General features: G+C 52.5%; 2 protein-coding genes across 21 annotated transcripts in view; both read left to right on the top strand.

Moving 5' to 3' along the window:
* The window catches only part of LOC309880146 (collagen alpha-1(XIII) chain-like), a gene marked incomplete at its 3' end in the record, with an annotated part of 29,108 nt that extends 23,813 nt beyond the window's left edge, over nucleotides 1–5,295 (top strand). Inside the window, exons 4-5 of the mRNA XM_082764675.1 lie at nucleotides 3,371–3,443; nucleotides 5,169–5,295. Coding sequence (XP_082620801.1) covers nucleotides 3,371–3,443; nucleotides 5,169–5,295 — 200 coding nt within the window. The remainder of the gene's footprint in view (nucleotides 1–3,370; nucleotides 3,444–5,168) is intronic.
* A 2,778-nt stretch (nucleotides 5,296–8,073) lies between these two features.
* The window catches only part of LOC309880089 (uncharacterized protein), a 59,851-nt gene continuing 41,688 nt past the window's right edge, over nucleotides 8,074–26,236 (top strand). For 3 of the 20 annotated variants that reach the window (XM_082764611.1, XM_082764603.1, XM_082764610.1), the window contains exons 1-12: nucleotides 8,120–8,178; nucleotides 8,604–8,630; nucleotides 11,192–11,242; nucleotides 15,001–15,036; nucleotides 16,436–16,462; nucleotides 16,943–16,969; nucleotides 17,980–18,006; nucleotides 18,102–18,128; nucleotides 18,396–18,422; nucleotides 22,089–22,154; nucleotides 25,064–25,180; nucleotides 25,629–25,670. In XM_082764611.1, the coding sequence (XP_082620737.1) occupies nucleotides 8,158–8,178; nucleotides 8,604–8,630; nucleotides 11,192–11,242; nucleotides 15,001–15,036; nucleotides 16,436–16,462; nucleotides 16,943–16,969; nucleotides 17,980–18,006; nucleotides 18,102–18,128; nucleotides 18,396–18,422; nucleotides 22,089–22,154; nucleotides 25,064–25,180; nucleotides 25,629–25,670 (495 nt within the window). In that variant the 5' untranslated portion in view covers nucleotides 8,120–8,157. Of the gene's footprint in view, nucleotides 8,179–8,603; nucleotides 8,631–11,191; nucleotides 11,243–15,000; nucleotides 15,037–16,435; nucleotides 16,463–16,942; nucleotides 16,970–17,979; nucleotides 18,007–18,101; nucleotides 18,129–18,395; nucleotides 18,423–20,360; nucleotides 20,418–22,088; nucleotides 22,155–25,063; nucleotides 25,181–25,628; nucleotides 25,671–26,236 lie in introns of all 20 variants that reach the window. The other 17 variants (XM_082764600.1, XM_082764593.1, XM_082764594.1 and 14 more) reach the window with 11 other exon arrangements.

Genomic DNA, 26,236 nt, shown 5'->3' with positions numbered 1-26,236 from the left:
CGTTCTTTGCAGGTGTGCCCCCTCAGGAGGTGCAGTGAGGTGGGCTCATCCTCCCTGCAGACCACGGCTGCTCCTTTTACCCTCGCAGTCTCCAGGAAAGCAGAGCTTCTTTAAAGAGAGTTTCTGCCTGCACAAAAAGCAGCGCCGCAGAGGAGGGACAGTGCAGATGGTGCTCATTTCCAGAGGCCACATGTTTGGAGGGACCCCGGGTACCCCCACAAGGATCCTTTGTTTTCTTAACGCTCCTTTTCAAAGGTGCTCTGGAGGTCTCCTCTTTGCAGGAGGCTGCTGCTTCCTCCCACTCGTCCACTCTCCACACCCCTCCGTCCCCCGCTGCTCGCCGAGTGCCGCAGCTGGATAAACAGCGATCGCCAGCGCTCGCAGCCCTGCGGTGCCTTTCAGCGAGAGTGCCGGCACCGAGAGGCGCTTCCTGAGCCACCCGTCGTGGGCAGGAGGCCGCCAGCTTTCTGCCTTTATCTGCTGGCTGTTTGTGCACAGGGGATGGAGCTGATCTCCTGCACGGCACTGCTTCGGGCTCACCCCCAAAGAGCCTGCTAGAAGCAGGGCAGAGGAGGAGCCCCCGGAGCTGCGGTCTGCACTCGTGGCTGTCCAGGCTGTTGGTTCTGGGGAGTCCTTGGGAGTCCACCACCGCTGAGCCCTGTCCTGTTCGGGGGCAGTCAGGCCTCGTTATGTGCTGCTCCTCCAAACTGGCAGGGACTGCAGGAGCCTGGGGGTGCGTGGCACAGCCAGCCTGGGGAGCTCTGCCGGGCTTTGCCCAGCTGTTAGAAAGCTCCTGCTTCAACTTGCAGGTCTGCTTGCTCAATTTATGAGGTCGCCACTGTCCCTGGCGCAGAACAGGGTGGCTCTGCCTGAGCCCTGACCAGGGGCCAGCCCAGTGCTGCCCGGGAGAGGCTGGCTCAGCCCGGCAGGAGCAGAGGCATGGGGGTCCTCTCCCTCCCTTGCCCGCTCTTCCCTCTAATGTGCGTTAAATTACTCGTTGTTGTATTAAAGGCTGAGCCTCTCTCGAAGCTCTGCTCGGCCTTCTCGTTAATCACCGTGACGGAACATGACAAATCCCCTTTGCCGAAGCATTATTTCACTTGGTAAAATCCCCGGTGCTTTGCGACAGCTCGTCCAGCAGCACCTCCTCCCTCCCTGCTGTCCTCGGGCCATCTGCCCTCCTCCTCCCCGGGCCCTCGCGAGGCGACGGTGCCTTCAGGAGTGGCTGTGCCCCAGGGCTTTGCTTTCTCCTGGGTCCCACCGATGCTCCTGACACTTGAAGCCCAGTCCCTGGACGGTCTCTACCCCTGGAGTTCCTGCAGCCAAGAGCGTGTCCCTGCCGCCCACTGGTGCGTGTTTACACAAGGCTGTGCAGCCCCCCTTCGCGCCACCATTAATTTTATAGAGGGCACGTAACAAAGATGGGCCTCCAGTACGCCTCCAGCCTTTGATCTGCGTGGGGTGCTCAGCCTGACGGGCCCGGGGCTGCCGGCACCGCTGATTTACTCAGCTCTGCGGACACAGCTTCTGGAGCAAACACAAGCTGCTGTGTTTTCTCCCCGCGGTGCTGCAATACCACTGCTGGCTGTGCTGCTGGCTGGCCGCGTTCGGTGTGGAAGGGCAGGGAGAGCTGAGGATTTGCTTGCCGTTAACTTTTTCTTGCGGTCTGAGCCAAGCAGTTCGGTTCGTGCAGCCCACGAGTGCCCCAGAGCCTCGCAGACAGGTAGGCGGGTTATTAAGGGTCTGTCGTGTTGCTAATGGAAATAAAGTCCGCGTGTTGGCAGGCTGCAAGCAGCGACCTTGTGACAGGGCGCTCGCTCCGAAACAGAATCTCTCCAAAAGAGTTCTCTCACAGAACTTCATTGTCAGCCAAGCCAGAGTCAGAAAACTCTGTTGTTTTTTTCCTCCCAGTCTGGCATAAGTTGGGATTCCTGAATCTGAGGCTGACCTTGCCCTCCGAAACGATCTCTCTGATCAGAAATCCTTTTGTTGTTTAGACTTGGCCCACTGCTAGGGCAGTGCTGGTGCTGGTGGCAGCCCTACTGAGCTCCAATCTTAAATTTGAGTAGAGTTGTTTGTTTTGGGGTTCTCGAGCCTTCTGGCTCAGCTCTGTTGGTTACCAGCAAGGCGCTAAGCTTTTTGTTCTGTTTTAACCAAAAGACAACTTTTTTCAACCAGCCAGGAAGAAAGCTGAGCACAAGGCTAAGAACAGCATTTGACAGTGCAGTTTTAGGTCACCAGAGCTTGATAGCCAAACCATTTGCCAGCGTCACGCTAAGTGGGATGTTTCCAGCACAGAGAACATTTGTTCATCTGAAGTCTCCTGTTTCTGTCGTGGACATTCAGCCAGGGGCGTTTTCAGGATGACGACGTACTCTGCAGGTGCTTGCCGTGACATCCGCCCCCCGTGCAGAGGAGAGGTTGCTGCCTGGTATCTGTCAGCTCGCCTGTTAGACTGCTTAGCCTTACTTCTTGGCACTTTACGTGGAGGAGAAAGAAAAAAAAAAAAAAAGGGAAGAGAGTGTCTAGAAAGTATGGAAAATGTAGAAACCCCTGACAGTTGTATTGTGTGTCTCGCTTCTCTCACAGAGAGGAAAACCACAAAATGGTGAGTTCAGGGGTTTCTTTCCACACACACTGTCTGTCAGGATTTTGAGGAAATTTCTGGGATCCAATGAAAGAAGTGTGCTGTTCGAGCCCGGGTATGGATCGTGCAATGGTTCTGTACAGGGGAGATGCGGTGCTTCGGTGAGGCGAGGCGAGGTGTTTAGGGGATCTCTTCCAAGAGGGCAGGTTGGCTTCTACGGGAACAGAGGCAGAAGCAAGAAGGAAAACGAGGATGTACTGAAGGAGAAAAGCACCCAACGTGTTTAATTGCTGCGCCTTCCTCATGAACCTTTCCATGCCTTTGCAGGACCATGGATGGCAGATGCATCTTTGCAGCGCAGGGGCTCCCACCTCCCCGCATTTAGCTTTCTTGGCCCTGAGTGGAGGGTGGGATGCGAGGGGGAGTCACACAGGTAACGAGGACCCCGTGCTCAGTGGTGTCACGCTCAGGGAGGGCCCTCGGTGTGCCGGGGGACCACCAGTGAAGGTGACAGTGCCGGGAGCCTGACTGGCACAGCCGTCCCAACACGGGGTGTTCTGGGGCTGCCCTGCACTCATGGCGACTGGCAAGTAATGCTGCCGATTGTGGGGATGCCTTAATTAAAGAGCAGAGAGGTGGTAAAAGCGTGTCAGGAAATGGAAGCAGCATCAGGACCAGTTCCCCCCAAATGATAACAATGTGTTTGTCCAGCCATTCTCCTTAGGATTTACTGTATTAATAAAGTTAATTGTTTTTTTTTCTTCTTCTTCTTCTCTGTTTCAGGTCCACCTGTAAGTACCGAACCTCTGTGGTTTTACAAGCTGTTGACAGATTTTGCGGGGCATAAACTGGCAAAGTCTCCCGTCTGTGGTGTCCTTTGCAGTCCGGGTGCCCCGGGATGTCACAAACAGCAAGTACTGCGGGTGCTCAGCACCCGCGTTGGGGTGGGATCCCTCTCGGCCGTGTCGCAACTTCCGAGGGCAAGACAGGGGGATTGCAGGGACGGGGACAAAGCAAACGCGAGGGGCTCAGATATCCGCGTGTTAGCAGTTGGCCCCGCATACCCCAGGGGGATCGGCTGCATGTGCTTCGCATGCACTGGATGCCACACGCTGAACGAGACATGTTTGTGAAAAAAAGGGAAGATGGATCGCAAACACATGGCGCGAGCTGAGCGGCGGGGACTTGCTCCATGCTACTCACCCGGGCTTGCGGAACTGTTGGGCCTTCAAGTATAGCTGCATAACTATCAATTTCAGAGGAAAAATTGTGTTGACAGCTTCCTTTTCAAATGTTAGCTAATGCAAAACCTCAGCGCAGACGATTTAGGCTTCAGGAAAATAGCTAGGTTATTGCAGAAGTTTTCTTACAGCTATTAAGAGACCCACAGTGAATCAGAAGAAGCAATGTAAGGAATGAGGCCATGTATCAATATCTCTCAGGATTATAAAGAAATGCTATATTGTCTGTAGCACGGTCCTTCCAGAGGAAATGGGTTATATTCCTGTACAATAGAGTAACTATACTCGGTTTCTGTGAAGGAACATGAGAAGTTAAACATACGGTAGTCATCTTTTGTCTGTTCATGCAAAAATGTCTTAAACAGTTTGCAGATGACGTTCTGAGGAGAAGTAGTTGCTGCACAACCTATTTTCCCCTTTCATCAAGTCAAAATGCTGTAGACTGAACTCCCACAGATATATGAGCGCAGCCCGATTTAATGACAACAATCTTCCAAAAAGTTGCACCTTCCAGGCCAGAAGGTCTGAAAGCGTTTTACAGCTGGAAGCCCTGCTCCGTGCAAACCTTCAGCAATCATTGATCCCAGGGGCTTTCAGGACTGGCCACTGAAGTGAACGCATTTCAGCGTTAGCCTGTGGTTTCTGAGGGGATATCGCATCTCCGGAGGGGGCTGCAAGCGGAGCCCCAGGTAGGCACATGTCGGTGCTAAAGGGATGTGGCACAGCGTTGGTAGGGGAGTTGGCACTAGATGATTATATTGCTGCTGAGGGAAATGGGAGAGGAAGCAGTAGGTCAGTGCAGACATCTCCTGGGGAGCAGTCCGTGCCTTTGCAGGGCGAGGAAGACGCACGCTCCAGGCTTTCTTTGCAGCAATAAGGGTTAGAAACTCAATATCATAATGAAAGATTGAAGTCTGGCAGAAACACATGGGACCACCGGAGAAGTGCTGACAATATGCGCTACCGTATCCTGCCTCGTTGCGACCCCTGAACCTGTCTGTGCACGCAGACTTTGAGGACAGGCCGCGAGGAGAGCTCCCGCCAATGGCAATAACAAGAGGAAGTCAGGCAGACCAAGCGTCTTTAGCCAAAGTGGGATGTGTCTTGGGCTAGACCCCAAAGCGCTGAGGACCTCTCGCCCCTCTCCCGGGTTTCTTTCCCAGCTCGCAGGAGACAAGATGCCAGGTGGTAGGGCTCAGTCCCTGGTGCCAGTGTTGGCACCTCAGAAACGCGCTGAGCCCAGCCTGAAGTCTCAGCCAGCTGGGGGAAGAGCCAAGGAAAAGGATGAGCAACGCTCCCGGGAGCAAAAGGAGCCTCCACGCTCTCCTCTTGCCCAACAGACGCTCCCACCAAGTCAATCAAGGCTTTGGTGAAGGCAAGGGCAACCCGCAGTCATGCAAGAAATTTGGTGAGATTGGGACTAAAAAGGGGCGAAGGAAGGAAGGAAATGATGAAATTGAGCAATAGGCCTGAGGTTCCCGGACTCTTTGGCTGTCTGGACCACATCCGAAGGAAAAGATCCTCTCACGGACATTTTCCCTCCCATTTCTGAACATGCAACATTTCTGTGGCAACTACAGCAATTCCATACATGAAAAATTAATATTTAGCAGATGGAAACTAAGGAGCAAAGTCAGAGCCCTGTAATTAGCTTGTTCTCCACGGACTTGCAGATACCTTGGAGCCCGTACGGAGAGCTGTGGGTAGAGCCATGCCGAAAGGAGAGAAAACTTTACAAACAGGAGATTAGGAAACCTAGGCAGTCAGAGCTGATGGTCAACAAGCTGTGGAGAGATTTTTTACCATCCTGTTTCCTAAACACTGGTGATTTCTTCTCTTTATGAAGACCTCCATTCAGATTTTCAAGCTAACTTTCACTTTTTCTGTGCATTTTGTTTCAGGGTCCTACAGGAAGACCAGGGCTTCCGGTAAATACTCCCTTCTTTCGTTTTTTGTTCCCTCTCTCTGTCTGGCAGTAATTCCATCTCCAGGGTTTGTAAGCAGGGAGAAGGTAGAGGTCTCACACGTGGCTTGTAACAGGTCTGGGACCGCAAGAGCTTTGTAGGGCCGGACTTAAGGGTAGTGTAGTCCTTATGAGCCTTCCCACATTTGGGAACCTGCTTCTGAAGATGCCTTTTTCAGTGTGAAGGCCCAGCTGAAGAGGTGCAGCGTGCTGTATTCTTGCTGATGGGGCTGGTAATTGCGGCAGGATTTGCAAGAGCTAAGTCACTGTGGTACAAATATGAAAGTCCATAATACCTGCATCTGTGATGGTCATGACCAGGGAAGGAGCACAGGGTTTGGGGTCACAGCAGCTCACCTGGTGACGGCAGCAGCTGCAAGGGGCAGTTTCCCAACGAATGCAATGCCAACTGTGCCCCCTGGCTCAGGACAGAGGCTTTGTAACACAAACAACAGGGGATTTGTAACTGACCTCCATGGTATCGTCCACCCAGAAGCGCTCTTTCCTGGCTCCCCGTCACAGCCAACCTTTCCTCAGAAACATCTGGCATTTATTTGCTGTCCTACCGGGAGCTCCCCCTTTCATTGAGGTTGCGCGGGGGGCTGTAACGCTGCACAGACACGGCGCAGTCATGTACCGCTCCGGCACCAGGTACTCGCTGGAGACCAGACACAGCTCAGCCCTGACCTCGGGCTCTTCCTGCTCGGGCACCGGCCACGGCAGAGCCAGCAGAAGTAAACTCAGCTTTTACCTCAGAGCACAGCTCAGGAGGAAAGCAGCTTTTAAAGGGCTAAAAGCCTAGGGAAACTCGCCGCTCTGCTCTCCAGCAGCCGCTGAGTAATCCCAGGGCAGGATGCTGACACCGGGAGTTTTGCTCGCTGCTGACATGCAGAGATAGGCAAATATTAGCTGGACTGGGAGCCCGCGTAAAACCCTAGATGAAAGCAGTTTCCCATCATCTATGAAAATTATATCAAGCAGCTGCTTAGTGTTTTGTCCATCTGCGAGGGATGTGCTTGCAAAGCAGCTACGGCTTTTCAGTTTGTCCAAACGTGAGCTGTGTGGAAAGAAATGTACCCAAAACTGAATGGCCTCCCTGCTCTCAGAGGGAAATGGCTGAACTCTCACCAGGTCGTGGCTGGATCCTGGCAATAACATATGGATTTGGGATGCATGACCAAAGGAACCTGTGTGTATGGCCAGAAAAAAAGTGTGTTCCCCTTCTAGAGATTTCAGACCGTGTTCACAGACATTGGGACTGGCCCTGGGGAAGGCACAAAGAAGTGGCATCGATGAAGCAGTGTCTCCAGCTGCAGAAACCAGGAAGCTAGGTTTGTGTCTAGGGATGCAGGCAGCCGTGGGCAGGAAAACATCAGAAAATCCCAAACGTTACTGGGAGCAGAACTGAGAGATCGTTATCTCGTCATTTTTGCAAAACAGAGAGCAAAAGTGATGTGACCGCTGAAGCCACAGCAGCTGATTGCTGAAAGGATCTTTCTGACTGGCTACCGGATCTGCACAGCCTTTAGTTTTGGCAACCAGGAGTGCAGAAAGGGTTAATTTTAAAAAGCAATATATATTTTATTTTATTTTTAATTACGAAGTGAAACTGAACTGCGAGAGGCAGAAATCTGCCCTGTAGGTAAGTGGCTGAAGGAAATTGCCACCGGTGTTGTCAGTGTGTTTACACGGCTCTGTTCAGCGTTGCCTGACCCAAAGTCATTCCCCAAACCGCTGTTAGGATTGTTCACACCCTGACAATGTGCTGGGAAGTATCTCAAAGGGGTAGAGGACACCGAACACAGCTGCTCGTATGTCTTCTTCCAGACATGCTTTTTCCTGTGTCAGCTTGTTTTCCCACATTTTTTTTTTTCATGCTTCTGGACAGGACTGTATTCTCAAGTCTAAGAGGATCCTGTTTAAAAGTGATAACTTCATAAATAAATAGCTAACACCAGAGATGACTTTGGTGAAGAAAGAGAAAAATGTGACAGTTGACTACTGCACGAAGCTGGTTCCCTGGACTCGGATTTTATGAAGTGTTGGAAATTGGGATTAGATTTTGTTAGGCTGAAAACTCTTGCCTTTTTTTTCCCTGCCTAAAGTCATCTTATGTCATTTCTATCTGGTTTGTCATATCACAAAGAAACCAGTGGCTTACACAGCTGCCTTGACAGGTTGGGGCGCACACAGACGCACTTTTTCTCTAACTTGCTCTCTCCCTCTCTCAAAATCCCCGGACACTTGCACCGCGTTGCTCAGCTGCGTCTGTGGCACAGCTCATTTGTGCAGTTTTATAACCTTGCTTTTGGCCAGTTTCCAATTGCCTCTGGTTTTGCCTTAATTGCCAGGGAGACAAAGGCGCCATGGGGATTCCTGGACGGCCGGTAAGTCAAAACCTTGTGCCTTGTCCTCCCCCTCCTCTTCCAACCCCTGAGATTTCGGGGGTCTTTCAGGCTGGCCCTCGGCGGGTGTCAGCGTGAGCAAAGCCGCTAACCGTGGGCTTGCTAACTCACAGCACTGCCCGCAGCTGCCCTATCCAAATAACCCTGCCCTGAGCAAGCCCTGTCTGGCTGAGCGCTGCGTTTTGGGGCTGCTCACTGCTCAGGCAACCTGGGGTGAGGATGGGGAGGAGGGCTGGGGTGGGAGCTGAGGCCACCCTGCTCACCCAGACCCCACAGCCTGGGTTTGGGGGCAGGGGAGCGCGCTCTTGCCGCTGACGCCTGTGTTTGTGTCTCTTTCTCTCTCTCTCTCTCTCTCTCTCCCCCCTGCACCCTCTTGCATGTGGCTGTGATGGGTGCCACTGACGCAGGGACTAAAAGGGCAACCCGGAGAGAAGGTGAGTCGTCTCCTTGCAGCCCACACTGTCCCCAGCTGCTCTCCTGTAGGGCCACCCCAAACCCCTTGCCACAGCCCTGGCTTTGGGCTTCCGCTCCCCAGGCTGCCCCCTTTCCCCCAGCAGTGCGAGTTTATCTCCCAAATTCTTTCCAGGCCACTCAGCCTCCCAAAACACTGCATTTCTTGTTTATGACAATTTACTAACAGTGTAAGAGCTGGCGGGCACATGTAGGGCTCCCCTCAAGGCTTCCTGGGTGTTAACCATTGAGTTTCTTCCCCGCTGGCAGCGCCGCTTGCCCTAACCACCCCTGCAGCTCCCCTCTGCCTCCCAGGGCAGCCCAGTCCCTGGTGAGAGCTGTTGCAGGGACAAACAGGATGGCACGCTCCCATTTCTGACGTGGTGGGACTTGGCACCCGCGAGAACAATGGGATGGATGCGTTTGGGGTGTGTGAATAACTGGGAAACTGCAGCCAGCGGCAGCAAGGTGTAGGAACCAGGAAAGGGATGGACGTTCACCATACCAGGGCCATTTGCTGCTCTTGCTAGGAAATAGAAAAGCTCAGCGAGGAAGGGTGAGGTAGGACAGACCCTCTCCTTGCTCTCCAGCTCCTGCTTGTTCATTGGAGCCTACAAACATTATCTGACAGACCGAGCTTTCACTCTGAATTGCCCACGCTTCCCCAAAGCCCTCCATGAGGCCCTAGCTCCTTGGCCACCCCAGCTTTGTTTTGCAGAGAGCCCTGCTTGCCGCGGGCTGTTTGCTTTATGGGCTGCTCCGTCCAAAGGCTGCTGTGCCCCGGGCACTTCTGGAGCTGCCTCTCAGGGATGCAGCGTGCTTTCCAAAGGCACGAACGTGGCCTACCCATCGCGCATCGTGGGTGGCTAGGAGCTGGCTGTTTGCTTTTCCAGCAAGGACTTTGCTGTTCTCATCCACGTCTCATCTGAGCTGACACACCAGAAAAGCTCTTCCCCGGCAAGTTGCCCGCAGCTCCCATTCCCCTCGAGGCCACCCTTCTTCTGTCTCTTGTGCAGGACACGTCAGTGTCTTCCTGGACACCCAGGTCTTGAGCTGTGGGGAGGAGAGAGCTCAGCTGCTGTGCTGGCAGCTGTTAATTGCCCCGTCCCTCTTATCAGCTGCCCGTTGCTGACTTCTGGGCTTGTTTCTGTGCCCGCTTAGTACAGTCCACGCTTCAATAGAGAAGAAGCCTTGGGCAAATCGTGCTGCACTCTCCCCAGCCAACGTTGCAGCTTTAAGACTTTCAGTCAACCCAGAAGAGAGGCCAGACCTGGCTGATCTTGGCTGCTTCTGCCTTGAGGATGAAGGCAGTTCGTGCTGCACTGGGGTATGCGTGGCCAGGGGTTATTGCTGCTGGAATCTCCCGTATCGAGTCCCAGCTGGGCTGGAAACCAGCCCCAAAGGCTCCATCCAGCCCTTCCCACAGTGGAGCTGGCAGGTTCTTGGTGCAGGAGGGGCTAGACCTCAAGTACTTTTTTGTGTGGTGGTGCAGCAGGGCTGCAACAATTTTCAGGTACCAAAATGGTGGCAGGATTGTTGTCCTTTTAGGATCGGACCCAAACTGGCTGGCTCAACGTGATCCATCGTTAATCATACTCCTTGCCTCCACGGCAGAGCCAGTCTCTTCCAGAAACCACATATGAGCAAGCCCTTTATTTTCTGGATGTTCCCCCCCAGCCCTTTATACTGCACGGTATGCCAAGCTGCTTCCATGTGGGGTTATTTAATTTAGACCTAAACTTTGACATTCCTGTCCGGTCATTAAGTCTCATTTGACCTATTCATAGAATCGCTAGCTTTGCAGTCCAAAGACATGGCAGCTTGCACAATCCCTTTCTGCCCTTTCCTTACCCTGTAATAGAGAATATGCTCTTCAGTATGGTGCTATCCAGCCAGCAGTATTGCCTACAAAAGATGTTCTTATAAACACCCACTGGAGAATATTCAGAATCTGTGGGCTTTTTTTAGCTTATTTTTCCCCAAATATTTTGCCTGTCTGAAGCAGACAGGGTGCTTTACAAAGAGTACAGACGATGGGCAGAAAGCAGTCACTAAAATGGAGCTGCATCTGGGGAGGGATGTGAAAGGTGCCTAGAAAGTCCTGCAGTGTGGACGGGACCAGGGACTGAGGCTGAGCATCAGCAGCAGATATTTTCAAGGGGTAAATGCCAAAGAAAAACAGTCATCTCTTGAGCTGAAGTTTGGCCTGATACCATGATGTATTCTAACAACAGCAAGGGTTTCAGGCAATCTTTCACACTTGCAGGGGCCAGAGCCTGCAAGTGTTTGACTTGTTTACAGTTTGCCTTGCTGTGCAGCTTCCATTTTAGCTCCAAATGACAGCTTTTCTCCCAGAGTGCAGGGTAAGAGCTGGGGGAGGCCAGAACAGCAGCTGCCTCGTGAGCCCTGATGTTCTCACACCTTGGGCACCCTCATTTAACCTCAGTTTTGGTGGGAATGTCGTTTTTCTTTTTTTTTTTTTTTTATTAAGTATTTTCATTTCTTCCTTCGTTCAGCCCTTTCCCTCTCTTCTGCCTCTCTGCAGGGTGCTCCAGGAGAAGCAGGCATGTCCATCATCGGGCCCCGCGGTCCACCCGTAAGTGGCTTTTTTCTCTATTTTTGACTGATCCAGGATGTGGGCAAGTTACAGGGAAAGACTTAGGAGGGGCAGCGAGACGGCATCGGTGGGAGAGAGCAAAAACCCTGTATAATGTGGTTCTCGTGCTGAGCCATGCTTGGTTTTATACCACTATTATATACTATATATAATGAAATTACAGCTCATGCTCCAGAACAAATGAAGAAGAAGCCTTGCCTCGCAAGGAGACCATAGTCCTGTATTTGAAACGAAGAAGCATTTTTCCTTCTTGAAGCAGGGCCACTACCACTTTTGAGGAGTCTATCCCTTTTTTCTGGCTGATCTCAGCCTTTGGTTTCATTAGCGAAGGCCAAAAGCCCTGATTTTGCAGAAGGGCAGGATCAGGGCTAAGCTGGTGACTGGGAACTTATACAGATGGGTAGATCTGAGTTGTTCAGAGGTCCTTATCAGTATCCAAAATCTTGGAAACTCTTTGTCAGCACAGTTACCACAATCTTGAAAGTCCTTTTTCAGTCCTTGAAAGTCTGGCTGGGGAGCAGAGGAAAGGCCAGGCAGGATTTTGCACCCCACTCCAGCAAAAGCATCCGCACAAGGAGTCAGCCAGACAAAGCTTTTTGCAAGCGTGGGGTAATAAAAACAGGCTGACAGGACATGAAGGGCTGGAGCCTTGGCGTGCCCTAAACACTGGATGCTTCTTGCTCTGCGGTTCAGCCGTCAAGCCTCTGCTTTTGTGCAGATGCAGCCAGTCCTCCTCACTGCATCCCCGTGCAGCCTCCACCGGAGATTTCCATGAGAAAAGACCCAGAGCCTCAATTCTCTCCCTCCCACTGGGCACTTCCGATTTTGATTAACCTGTGAAGAGCACCGTCCTTGACCTGCGAAGAGGATGGGCCGCCAGCGACTTTTGTTTCCCAGCAGAGGTCAAGTGAGAGAGACCTAGGCAGCACGAACGCTTGGCTACATCTGGCTTTCCAATTAGCTTTCCAAAAGCCCCGTGATAAGTGTTTCTAACAAGAAACAGCTTTGCGGGATCCCAGGCACACCTGCCCAGCACGCTGGAGTTTGAGAAATGACAAAACTGAAGCCCAGGATGTGAATGGGTGCCCCGAGCATTTGCTACCCAGCAGACGGTCCCTCCAGCCTCTGAGAAAGGCCACCCGGCCCCATGAGCAGATACAGAGGGTAAATGCTGCAACTTTTTTTCTGTTTTCCTCAAGCTGTAGTGCTCAGCCTCCTGCACAGCGTGGAATAGCAGTGGGAGAGGAAAGCTGGTGGTCCCTGGCACTGTAGGTCCTGCAGATGGGGATGGACACTGCTCTTTTCCTGCAGGACATGCGCCTGGTCTGCAGGACAAATTCTAATGTCTGTTTCAGTGCTGCTGATTTGCCTCCTTGCCTTTGCTGCTGTTTGAGAAAGCACAGAACATGTCACACCCTGAAAACGGCAGAAAATGGGGAATGGTACTTAAAATGGGTTTTGGCCTAACCTGGTCAAAGCCCTGAGGTGCAAGGAACGGGGCAGCTCCCCGCTTCCACCCCAAAGCCTGTTGTGAAGATGATCCAGTTTCCAGTGGAGCTGGTGATAGGTCAAAAGGATGGCTGAGCACCGAAGACAAACACGGGAAGCCCGGCCAAGGGGCCACTTGGGAAGACGTGGGATGAGAAATAGTTTCCAGATTTCCATTTGGAGGTTGAAGTTTTCACTTGAGCTCAGAGCTGCTAAACTTCTGGCCGGAGAGGGACAGTGTGCCGATAGTGGCAGAAACAGATGATCTCCACGATTTGGCAGCTCCCAGGATTACATACTTCATAGGATCAACATCTTAAAAAGAAGACAAGGAAAAACAGCTACCCAACAAAAACAGTCTCTTGGAATTGCTCGCTGCTGAACTGTTGTTTTGGCCTGATACCGTGCAAATCACTCTGCCGGCCTCCAAGGAGAGAGAAGCAGCAGTCTGCAGTCTAGAGAGGAAGCCAAATTGCACCATTTCCAGATTTTCTCCTTAATTCTTTTTTTAGCACTTCTTGTCCAGGGAGGCTTCCAACAGGGAACCAAAATTAATGAATTGTGGCTAGGCTCTTCTTGATTTTTGCCTTTTCAGAAAGCAGCGGTGGACAAATCCTTTAATTTATAGCCTATCTTCCTTCCTGGTCACTGGCCAACAAGACCAGGTGGTTTTATGTGTATCTTGCAATGCAAAGCAAAGCTGACCAAGTTCAACTTAGCAAAACTAAGAAAACAGTGCAAATGTGATTCGGTCCTGCTAGCACTGTGTAGAGAAACACAACTGTTTGGTGCGAGTCCAGGCGCTGTGGTAGGAACAGCCCTCAGACTGTGCAAAGAGGTTCCTTGCCTTCATTCTCTGCGGGGTCAAATCCCCGCTGAATATCTCTGCACAGGGAGGATGGAGGAGATGTAACCTGAAGGTTTTCCCTCTCCAAGCAGTCTCCCATGGGGACAGAAATTGTTTGCTATAGCAAATCTCATCAGCTCCTTGCAGTCTGGCAAACCTGTGCCCTTCTTCCCCTTCCCACGTCACCACACAGGATGTTAAGGTGAAGAAGCAAACCCTTGTTCATACCCAGCTCTTTCCTAGGAGACCCTTGCAAGGCTCAAACAGTCCAGTCACAGTATCTCCAAGTGCCTAAGGAAGGCATTTTCTTCCCCAAAATGAAGCTGAGAAGGCACAAGAAAGCTGGGCTTTTTGTCATCGCAGCACAGCTTTTAGGGAAGGCAAGCTGCCGCAGCGGTCGCTCGATGAGCATGGTACAGGATTTACCTCATCCTGCTATTTTCATCTACGTGGCTTTGCTTCCAGATACGCTGAAATCTGGTCCACCTTCCTTCCTGGCTTGGCTCACTCATTTTTTTGTGAAGATTGAAGTCCTCAAGTAAAGTGGTATCTTTACTGGATGAGCAAAGGCCTAGGGTATTTGTGACCTGACATGTCACAAGCCCCAGAAACTGTACAATTATGCAAAATCAGCAGCTAGGACAATTACAGTTTTTGTCTTTTTTTTCTTTTTTTTTTTTTTTTCTCATGTTTTTAAGTGAGTAAGGAAGCTGCCAGATATGTAGCGAGCTAGTTTGTTTGCTGTACCTGATCCCAAAATGGTAGCCAGCCCTGGCTAGCCAGAAAAATGCAGGGGAAAAGAACTTGGTGCTCATGTTCCTCATCACACTGCCTAACTCTCCTTTTTCTCATAGCTCTTAGAGGAAAAAAAAGCAGAAAAAAAAATCATCTCTTCTCCAGAATTATTTGTGAAGCAAATGAATGCACTGGGACATGCACATTAGGGGAGGAAAAAAGGAATGGCTGTGTTTAGACACCAGTGACCTGCGAGGTTTGTCTTGCACAGAGCAGCACCCTGCATTAAACGCCTCTGGTTTATGGCAGCAAGAATTGCCATAAAATGAGCTCAGCCTCTGGAACGTACTCCAAAAGGCTAGCGTATGGGCTAGGGACACCCGTTTAATTAATGTACAAACTTCAAGGAAACGGCTTGCAGTCCAAGCTGGACCTGCTCCAGCATTTTGCTGGCCCTGTACAAATTGAAGCAGGGATGTCAGATTTCCACTCCTTCCCAAGTCGCCTTCCCCTTGGAGGGAAATCAAATCAGACCTTGGGTAACTCTTCAGAGAGCTGCAGGATAAACGGGCAGAGGCTGAAGGAAAGGTTCCGTAGAGAGGACATGGGGTTCATCAAATTCCTCTTCAGTTCCTCTAAACTGCTCTCTCTGTTTCGCCCTTTCCAGGGACAGCCTGGAACTAGAGGTTTTCCTGGATTCCCGGTAAGTGTAACTCCTAATTTATGGGGTACGTGTGTGCAGTATTCCTAGGAAGTGTCATTAGTGCTCGCTGGAGCTTATCATTTCTGTCTGAGACCAGGGACCTGATCTGATCACTGGAAAAAGTAGCTTTTTCTTCACTTGTTTTTCTTTCTTTCTTTTTTTTTTTTTTTTTTTTTCCTTTAAAAGATACTTATGGAGGGGAAAAAAAAAGAAAACTCCGAAAGGAAATTAATTAAAAAAAAAAAAAAAAAACCACACCACAAGTGTTAAAATAACATAGTTGAAGCCAGATCTGTTCAGTAAAAGAAAACCATCCTATGAAAATACCACCCAAACAAAGAAAATAACCCCCAGCTAGGTGAAATTCCAGCCCTCGCTGAGCTTTCAGGTGATTCTGCAGTGCAGCAGGCATCTGTGATCCAAACAGGTCCCACACGATGCAGTTCAGCTGGGGTCATGCCAAAGAGAAAGGACAAAAAGCGCAGGAAGGGGGAGATTTTTCTCCAATGCTAAGTTACAGATGGGCAAGGGAATGGGAAACAAGCCCAGGAGAGGACAAAACAAATATCATTTCAGCCCTACGGTTGCTGGCAATGCTCTCCGGAGCATTGAGGCTGCTGGAGGACTCACAAGGTTGCTATTTATTCTTGTGCACTTCTCCTGGACAACCAGGGAGCCTAAGGCGAGCACCAACACCCCTGGCGCCCCTGCTCCCGCCAGGCAGCTCAGCTGCTGCTCCGTGTGCCAGAGCAGGTCTGCGGGGGAGACTCATGCCTGGAAAACAGGAGGAATTGGCAGGCTGCGAGCTGTCTGACTGGGATCTGCGGCTCTGCCCTTTGTGGAAAGGGGGGCCCTGAGCTGCCCCCGGGCTGAGGAGAAGCAGATCTCCCCCCAGCCCTTGTGGTCTTTGGCTTTTGGAGCAGCAGAGAGCAAATCGGCACGGCTCAAGAAGCGGCGGGTGGGGCAGCGCTCTGCAGAGCCTGTTTCTCATCAGGCAGTACCTTCAAAATGCTGCTGAGCTGTGTCACCTCTTCCCTGGGACTCTTCTTATTCTATCGTTTGCAAAAATTCCTCTTCCCCCAACGGTGGGTGCCTTTTAAAATCAAAGTCTTGAGAAAACTGTGCTGATTTCCAACTACTTTACAGGACGGAGCAGCAAGAAATGCTGCGGGTTTGTGCAAATTGCCCATGAATCCCTCCTGCCTCCTCGTGTGTCCAGCTTTGCTGCTGCAGTGGGCTGACAGAGAGCAGGTCCCAGCAGGAGCAGTGAGGATGCTGGGGTGGTAGCCAGCTGTGCAGTCTTGCAGCACATAGAGCTTGCTGGGACAGGTAGACAGACACCCCAGCAACAGCATTTCTCCTCATTTCTCTCTTTTTTTTTTTGTTGTTTTGATTTCAGGGCCCTATTGGCTTGGACGGCAAACCGGTAAGCAAACAGCTTCTCTCAGGGCTTTGTGCCCTCCCTCCTGCTATGTCCCACTGGCCTGTCTACCTGCCTGCTGCAAAGCATGCTTTAGAGAGGGTAGTTTTGCAATGTCATGCACACGCGTGGATTAAAAGAAAATTAGAAGCTTGGCAGGCAGGAGGAGACCACAAATGCCTGGGGGGGAGATGCAGGAGTCAAGAGATGAAGGGAGAGAGAACGTGGCTGCTTTCTTTCTAGGCAAATCTATAAAACAGCACTTTGCAAGAGCATCAGCCCGCCTGCTGCAGGGAAAGCACTTTGTTCGGAGTGCTTTGGGTAGGGGGAGTGGTGTCCTGTCAGGTGAGCGAGCGAAGCTGCATGTGCTTGGCGTTGAAACGCCCTCGACAAAGTACCTCCCGAGGCAAGGGGTAAGCAGGTAAAGCCAACATCTTCTAGAGGTTACGATGACTGAAGCTGAGGCACGTTGTCTTTCTTTTGCAGGGCCATCCTGGACAGAAGGGGGAGATGGTAAAGAAATAAATAAATAAAATCTGTCTGTTTGTGGCTGCTGGGTTAGTTTGGAAGGACATTACTCAGCTGGAAATGAGCTCGTAGCGAGGCTAGAGCTCCTAGCTTCAGCCAGTGCCCTCCCTAATTCTGTAACTTCGTTGCAGCATGCTGGGGTGCACGTCTGTCATTTTTACATTACGGCTATCGATTCATCATGTCACAACAGCAACTTTCTAGTTACGCATGGGATATGTTTTCCTTGCAGTTAGCAATTATGTTCTTTAAATATACTCTGGGAGCTGACATTTTTCGTGGTTGGCCTCATAGCAGAAGTAAAAGTTGATGGAAAGTTTTCTGAAAACCCATCTGGTGGCTTTCAACTTATCTAACCAAAAACAAGCATATTTTTCATATTAAATATCTTCCTTCCCCCTCTTGAAGCTCAGTTTCACTTGCGTGCTGTACCGAAATGCTTTCAATCGCGAATGATAAACTCAGGCCGTGCTTGATGGCAACCCAAGTGCGGTCTTGTTCCTCTTGACATCTCTGATGGTGACATCCCCGAACACCAACGTGCTAAGCTAGCAGCTCTGTAGTCACCTTCGCTCACTGAATTTCTGCGTGCTCTCTTCTGCGCATTCTGTTTTCGGAGCCTGGGTGTCGGTGTAGCCTCTGGCGAGCACATGTTGCAGATCCCCTTCCCCGCTCTGACATCCCTCACTTGCGCAACCAGGCTTCAGTCCTGGCTGCTGCTGGTTCCATCCCAGCGCGTCGGCTGAGGGCCCGGGAACAATGAGGGTGTGTTTTCCTGACGATTTTCCCCCTCTCCTAATAATTCCCCCACTACGGCGCAGCCAGAACATGCGTGTGTTTTCACTCCCCTTTCATGAAGGGCCCAGAGCTCTCTTGGGAACTTTTCTCCACAAATGTGTTTAAAATCTGAGCTTCCACCCTGTGCTGAGAGTTTGTTGTCTTGTCACTGTAAATGGGAATTCCCCTCACGTTCATCACAATGTGTTTCTTTAAAGGGTGCTGCAGGTCCCAGGGGACAACCAGTAAGTACCCCAGCTCTACCTCCCCGATCCCTTTCCCCTCGCATGCACCGACCTCTCTACTGAGAGCTTTTTTAAAAATCACTTTTCTCTTATAGGGACCCCCGGGACAAAAAGGAGAAAAGGTAATTTTAACGTGAGACGTGTTGAAAATGAAAAGTAAATTAAAAACTAAAACTAAAGACTCTGAGTGGCCGAGAGATACAGGAGAAACAGAGGGCTCTGGGGGCAGGGGGTGGAAGGCAGGCTGCTTATCAGGTGTAAATTGCCATGGCCTCACTGAGTTCAGTAGGGCCGCAGTGATTTACACCTTGTGGCTCTGACCCTGCATCTATTTTGGTCCTCTCTGTTGGTGGTTTAAACCCTTTCCTTTTAATCCCCTTCTTTCACAGGGTCAGTGTGCGGAGTACCCCCACAGGGTAAGTCATTAGCGTCGTTATCGTCTGTCCTGTGCCTTCCTGCATGTTAATCCCCCTTCGTTTGAGTGGCTTCTCGTTGGAAATACGGATCTCTTCAGTAACGAGGTGCCTCATCCAGGCAGCAGCGCCCGGCTGATTGATGTGTTTCACAGAAAAGCTGCAGATAAGGTTTTCCAGGAGGGCTGTTGGTCTGTTCCTGCCCACCGGGGCTGACCCCTGCCTAAATGCTCTCGTTGCTTCTTCCTGGAAAGCCTCTGTGCCCCCGTGGGGTTAGACACAGATACGTGGTGGAGACCAGGCCTGTGTCCTTACCCCAAAACCCAGTGAAACCTGGGGTTTCTGGAGGAACAGAGGTGCTCCAGCTCTGTCCCTCTCCCACATGTAGTACGGCCAGGAGCAGTACAGGGGTTGCAGATCCCAGGACACTGTATTGCCTTCCCTCTTTTGTTCTTCCTGCTGTCCCCAACCCCACACAGAGCCAAGGGGAAGGAAGGGTTGTGCTCCCTGCCTGAAGATGAGCAGGGGTGGCCACGGTGCTGACTGGTCCCCCAAGAGCTGGTCCCCAGGGTGGAGAAGAGGCACAGAGGGAGGACCGATGCCAGCAGCCGCTTAATGAAAGCCAGGATATTGCCCCACTTGCCTCTCTGGCCTGGCCTGGTCAGCATGTACCACAGCCAAGAGAGGAGAGAGAACATCGTGGGGTTTGAGGGGATTACAGGGGCAAAATTTAACCAGCTCTAAAAACAACCCGAGCGCTGGAAATCCACTGGAAATGCATTGGAACGACATCATATGAAGCGGCTGGAATTTGCAATCTGGGTGTACAGGGAGACAGGCTTAAGGGCTTTCTGTTTATTTTTGACGAGCCTCCGGACAATTAGCTGGGCTCCGTGCCCTGTCCCTGGGGGAGCAGGGCCCTGGATGCTCTGTGTGGCAGAGCCAGGGGCGAGATCTCAGCTGGCACTGAGGGAGATGGGGACAGTGGGCATGTGCCAGCCCGGGTACAATAATAGCAGGTCAGCTGTGTTTCTTTAGGCGAGCAGGCTCACTAGATTGTTATGCTAAAAAGAAGCGAGCAGCAATGTTCACCCCAGCAGTGTCCTGGATTCTGGTTACAGCCCTTGGCTCCTGGCTGTCCTCAGAGCTCAAGGTGAAAAGTGGGGACGGGACCTGCGGCAACACGGGGAAACCTGCGCTCGCTCCTGGGGTGAAGGTACCCTGGGGTGACTGCAGCAGGGTGGGGACAGCAGGGAAAAGGCTGGAGCAAAGCCTCACGTCCCAGCAAAGCCTCAGGGGTTAGCTCTGGACTCACCGAAGCAGCAAGCTCAGCATTTTAAAAAGCCCACGGGTCATCCCGAGGCATTCCAGGATGTGCTCGTGGGAAGAGCGACTGCTGTCAGGTCAGCCCGTGGGGGGCTGTCCCAGAGGGTCTGCTCACAGGCTCAGGGTGCGAGCAGCCAGCAGAGGTGCAGTTCCCTTTCCTCCTCCCAGAATGAAAAGGAGGATGAGCCTTGCAGTAAAAGTGCCATCCGTTTGACTGAACTGCAATTTGTTCTTGCTTTACTCATGGACAAGGACCTTTGTCTGATGCTCTGGGCAGGGAAGGGAAAAGCAACATCCTGGAAAGCCAGAGATGTCGTTTCAGTTTTGTTTGGCCTTTGTTTTCTTAGGAAGGAAATGTAGGTTAGGATGTATGCCTTGGCTCATGCTGCAGTTTCCTATTTTTTTCTTCTCTACGAGTCTGTCTGCCCTGCGGCTCTGCGAGGGACGATCCCAGGCGTGGGGCTGCACCTTCGGTGTGGGCTGGCTGTCCCCAGAGCGCTGCCCTGGGGTCGGGAGCCCAGCGCCGGGAAGAGGGGGAGCAGCCGTGCTCCCTCTGCTCTCCAAAACGCCGTGTGTCTCACTGACCCCCTTTGTCACGTCTTCACTGTCCCCTAGGAATACCTAAGCACCACCCTCGCAGCCCTGCGCTCTAACCAGATCCTTACGCTGAAGGTTTGTGGGTGACGGCTTGGCGGGACCCGGTTGCGACGCAAAGGCACAAGGATGTGCACCCAATATTGCACGCTGGGACACAGAGGGGCAGGGCAGGAGCTGCCTGCAGGAGGCCTCGGGTTCCTTCTCTAAACAAACCTGAATCCATCGCTGGACGTTGTCTCTCCTCTGGTTTTGGGAAAGCTCTTACTGCTTCCCTCCACTTGCTTCCTTCCCTTTTCCAGCATCCTCCCTCTGCTTCCCTGTGAGCTGCGTAATATTTCAGATACACTTCAGCACTCGAGGAGACAGACAAAGCCAGCTCAGATGGCTCCGGGTCACTCATACAGGCACACCTTCTGTGCTGATTTACAGCAACATCCCCCCGGAAAGGTCAGCTCAGCCCCAAATGCTCTCCTGAGCTAAGGGGCCTCCTGCACTTGTCTCCTATAAAGAGCAGGGCTTCCTCCAAGCAGATCAGCCTGGCTGATTTTCCAGCAGTGCTTTTATTGCCTCAGGATCAGCATATTGGAGCACAGCCTCCTGAGCACGGGGCAGCGCTGCGATATTGGGTGCCTGCTTCCCTTTGCAACGGGACCGGGTCCTGGCCTGCACCGCGGGCGCGAGGAGCGGCGTTTGTAGGGACCAGGACACGCCTGGTGCCACGGGAGACCTGCGGGCACACCTCCGAGGGCACAGCTCACATGGGGAAAGGCTGCACAGCAGGGCCGGGCTTTTGTGCCTGAGCACAGAAAGCCTCTTTCTCTTCTCCCTGTGTAAAAACCAAGATCGGCCTCAATGGAAAACTGATAGGAACAGGAAAGCGGATCAGGGCAGAGGAGCATTCCTGGGCCTGGAGCCGGCACAGTGGGTGCCAGGCTGACATGGATGCAAGTGGAAACTGGATACAGCGCGAGGATGAACAAATGCTCCCGAGCTTTCGTGCATTTGATTTCTGCGTGTCCGGGTCAGCTTTGTGCACTAGGGCAGCATTCCTGGCTATAAGCAGTTGGAGGCTGATGTTACTGTTAAACAAGGAAAAGCAAAGCGCAGGCTCCCAGGGCAATAAAGACCCTGCTTGGGGCTCACCAAGGTCTCGTCTTCTCCCTTGGTGTGGTGTCCACGTGGCTGAATGCACCATGCTGGTGCCCCAATGCCTGCTGCTGACCCCAGCTAGCTCTCTGCACCCCCATCCATACCCCAGGGACTGCCCACAGATACAGGCAGTCTCTTGAGAGGGAAGGGGGAAAGAAATAGGAAATCACACTTGGGACACTTGGAGAAAATCAGCCTTTTGATAGTCGCCCCAAATCTGGTGATGAGAGATGAAGGGAAACCGTCCTGTCAGTGGAGAGCTTAGCAAAGCCAGTGTGTGTGTGGGGGGGGTGTCTTGCAATAAATTCTGCCTGAGGAGAGCAGCGGAGCGGAGTCAGAAATCCCCTGGGTGAGTTTTATCTCCGAGCAGTGAAAGCTGTGCAGCGGGAGGCCGGCGAGCAGCATGTCCCCCTGTGAGCACCGCGCGGCGCGGAGGAGCTCGGAGGTCTGCCGGCAGGTCCCCGTGCCCCGCGCGGCGGTCGACTTTGATGGCAATCTCTCTGTTCCCCTCTTCTCTGTTCTCTCCCCTGGCTGCTCTCTGACTCTCGGTGCCCTAACGGCCTCCTTTGCCCTGCGACCTTCTGGTTTGATCTTCAGCTGTTGCCTCTCCTCAATTCAGTGCGGCTGGCTCCACCTCCGGTCATAAAGAGACGCACTTTCCAGGTAGACTTCTCCTCCTCGTTGCCTGTTTCTAAGCCTACTCCGATGCTTGCAATTAATCAGCTTGCTACCTGTCTGTCTTCCCCCGCCGAGGGGCTTCCAAAAGGCTCGGGCAGAGCTGAGGGACTTGCTTTGAAGTGGAGGCAATCTTTGATGTGATAATATGGCTAAAAAGAAACGCAGCGAAGCCAGTTCTTTAAACGAAAAGAAATGGGCCATGAAACTGCTCTCAGGACTGTCGACAAGCAGTCTCCTACCTTAAAGAGTCAGTTCCTGCGTATTCAATCTCCAGAAGAGGCTGGAAGCCTCTTGCTGAAATGTAGCTAATGTCTGTGAAATTTAACTGAGATGAATGAATAGGCAAACGCTGCTTCTGAGGGCTAGTCTGGCCTGAGACACTTGGGAGAATGTGTTTAAATAAGCTCTTATAATGGTTTCATTAAATTGCATTAAATCTTTGTGTAAACACATTTATTTTGGTTTCCAGGGCCATAACTCATGTTTAGTTTAGTTTATTTTGGGAATGAATTCATAAAAGGAATTACGGACATATGAATGGTGAATAAGAGTGTCCGTAGTCAGAGTTCATGTGGCTTTTAATGAGCCCACTTTAAGCTCCCTCGCTCCATCCGTCGGGATTAACTTTCCTGCGCAGACAAACCGCGGTAATTACCCCACTGAAGTGTGCTGGGCACCCTCTACCAAGCGGCTGGGTTTTGTCACCCCGCTGCATGTCTAGACAGTCAGATGCTAGCAGGGAGCTGCAGTCTGCAGCACCACGAGGTGCCTGCCCCTTGCCCAGCGCTGCGTAAAACCCTGACCTTAACCCTCGGGCCCGTGCCCTCGGTCCCATTCCTATCAGCTCGGCGTTCACAGCACGGAAAGCCCCGTGGCTGGCGCTGGTTGCCCTTCAACACGACAATCCGAAGAGCCAGGCCAAGGGCTGACCTCTTGGGAAGGCTTTGAAAGCTGAAGTTCCTATCCAGGATGAAGTGGGAAACTTGAATAGCTGCCCTGCGTCCTGTCGTCAGCCAGGGCTGCAAATTCCCCCCGTTCCCAGAGGCCAGCTTCACCGGAGGATTTTGCCCTGATCTCTTTTGCTGCTGCCACGTTCGTTCCCCGAGCGCGAGGAAGCGTAATCCACGCCTACAGATCCGCCAGCACCGAGCAATTCCAGGAGCCCGGCGTTTGAACACCAAGAAAAAAAAAAAAATGTGAGGCTGCAGAGTAAATACTCGCACCAGTGTTGGAGAGAGGAAAATCCTGCCGCTGCCTCGCAGCACATCGGCAAGACCTGTGCATCGCCGAGGCACAATGAGGGTGACCAAATGGCGTTCGAAAGAGCTGAAAAATTCGGCCCAGTCAACAGCTAAAAATACAGAGCGACATCTGAGCAGCGTGACACCCGATCTCCACCTTAGGGTATCCGCTTACGGGCCAGTCAGATCTGTGGGGGTCTTTTCGTGCTGAATGCATTAATAAGACCGCGGCCATGTGGCAGTAACGTTTCGCGTGCTGAGGGATCTGCATGGATGGGCACTCGCTGTGCCTTACACACGAAGCCAACACGAGGAGGGCTTTGGGTGAGCCCCCTGCGGCCGCTCACCGTGCTGGGGCAGGGCTCCCGCTCTCCCCATCCATCTCCACATCCCCTGCCAGGGAGCCGGCCCCCGCTCCCAGTTCCCCAGCCTCCCATCCGCCTGGCCCACGCCTTGGAAATTTTTCCTCTGAACAGAGCTCACGGCGGTCGGGCTGAAATTTGCAGCTCCTTTCTTTCATTTCTCGTTCTAAACAAAGCAGATGTCCCCGTATCTCCGTGTTTGCACCGCAGGCAGCCAGGATAAACATCACCCTGGTGAGGCACGCGGCCAGGGGACAGATTTCGTGCATTGTCCTGTGCATACGCTGCGTGACAGCGGGCTCGGTTTTACCCACCAGCAGGCACCCAACGCTTTACAACGGGGGAACCACCACGCTTGATCCCTAGCTTCCCGTGGAAAAAGAGCCGGTTAGATTTAAGGTGGGTCGCCGGCAGCGGGGTGTCACGATGTGGCCACGAGGAGGGGAGCCCGTGGGGCAGCAGCGGGGCCGGAGGAGTTGTGATGGAGCTGGATCCATCGCTTACAGATCAGCAGTCTGGTATTCGAGTGGGGCGCTTCCAACCCACTGTCTCCGCAGCGCCGCTTGGTCCCGAGTCCTGGTCCTCGGGGCCAGATGACATTGCTGAGGCATGAGCCGCAGCCACCGGAGGGCTACCGAGGGGAGGAACCGGCTGGGACGGCCTCGTTCGGGGAGCTGGAAAGGGCAGGTGGCCCCGCACGCACTGCCTTGTGAAATCCTCCAGAAACTGGCTCTGCCTGGCGTACGTAGGCCTGCTTTGGGCGAGCTCCAGAAATGCCATGATGATCGTGTTATTTTCGTTCGCTTTTGTGGCATTTCTGCTTTCGGTCCTTGGAAAAACAGAGGGAGCCTTGTCCAACACACGGAGCGCGGGGGGAAAAACAGGCTGAGGTAGGACGCTGCGGCTCTGCCGGGAATGCCAGCGTGGCCACGGGAGGCTTCGCTTCACATGTGACTGTCAAGTGCTTTGGAAAGCCTCCTGAGAAGCCCAGGAGATGTCTAACGCGTAAATCGTACTTCACCGACTTGCGAAGAGAAAGGAAAAGATCTGTTTGGACTGCTCGGTCATCTGTAGATCCCTTTGGGCTCTGAGAAGGTGGCCTCAGCTGGCTTTGTGACCGTGGGGAGCTGTCCTCAGAAGGGCTCTGCCTCTTGGAAACCTCTCCTGCACTAACCTGGGGCTTGCTTCTGCCTCTTCTGCTTCGGCCGGGCTGACCTGCCGTGGGTGGCGGGGTGTTGGGGTGATGGGTTTGCTCTGCCTGCCGATAACCCCTTGTTTTAACAAACCTCAGGGCGAACAAGGACAAGCAGGAATCCAAGGTCCCCCGGGGCCCCCTGGCCCGCCAGGGCCCTCTGGACCGGCTGGACCCGAGGGAACCCCAGGACAGCCCGGGCCAGTTGGGCCGCCCGTAAGTCTGATTAAGAAAAAGCCTTTCAGCTTCCTCTTCCTAGAGTGCAGGCAATTTCCTCTGGCCTCTGCTGGAGCCACAGGCGGGGGAATTGCAGGGGATGCGGGTGTGTGGGGAGGAAGAAGTTCCCAGGAAGGAGGGAGGGCGGGCGGGCACCCTGTGCTGTCGCTATCTGGACACACACATGCGAGGGGGTGACACCAGCCCCGTTTCCTCCTCCTCTGCAGACGGAAGTAACACGCAGGCTATAATTATCCCCCTCGCAGCAGAAACCTGGCTGATAAAAATCCCTGCCGTCCCTTTGAAGTCCTGCTCCTGTCCTGCTCTCAGGCTGACAGCAAGCAGCCCAGGAGGGTGAAAACTACAGCACCTTGTAAAATACAGCCCGTTGCTAAGTGTCAGGGGACAGAGCAGAAAATCGTGCTAACGTGCCTCTCTTTTGCAACAGGGCCGAGTGGGAGAACCGGGGAAGCCTGGCAGAGATGGAAAGGTGGGTACCAAAACCCAGCTCCCCTCCTGGGTGCTCTGGGGAGAAGTGTGACGTGCTGGCCCCTGTGAAAGGAGCTGCCATCTGCAGGACTTTTCAAGGCCTTCCAGAAGGACAAGCAAGTCTTGTCCCCTGAGGCCAAAGTGCCTCTCTCCACGTGATGGAGTGTCGGGTGTCCTGCAAGCATCCTCCTCTCTCTTTGAGCTCTGAGGAGCCAAGGATATGGTGACTAAACATTTGGATTGCCATAAGCAGGCAAAATCAAGGGTGATATAGGTATCAAAGCATGTCTGGGATAGTTTTCTCCTCCTGTCTGCTCACATCAGGAAGGCAGCTCCCGTATGGATATTTTGTTTATTTATATTTACATGCACGCATATCCGGTGTACTTCGTGGTTCAGAGCAGGTAAATTGTTTGGTTATTTCTCATTTCAAAACACAAGTGGTTTGTTTGTTAATATATTCCCTCTATTTAGCTAGTCAGAGAAAGCTGCCAATGCCTGATTTACTCCAGAGCTGCACAGTGGGCTGGGAAGGAGTTTCCCAAGCAAAGCCAGAGAAGCACGAAA

This window comes from Aythya marila (genome assembly GCF_965140915.1).
Source record: "Aythya marila genome assembly, chromosome: 7".
Taxonomy (NCBI): Eukaryota; Metazoa; Chordata; class Aves; order Anseriformes; family Anatidae; genus Aythya; species Aythya marila.
Note: the sequence above shows the minus strand (reverse complement) of the source record. Positions and strands in the feature narration are given on the sequence as shown.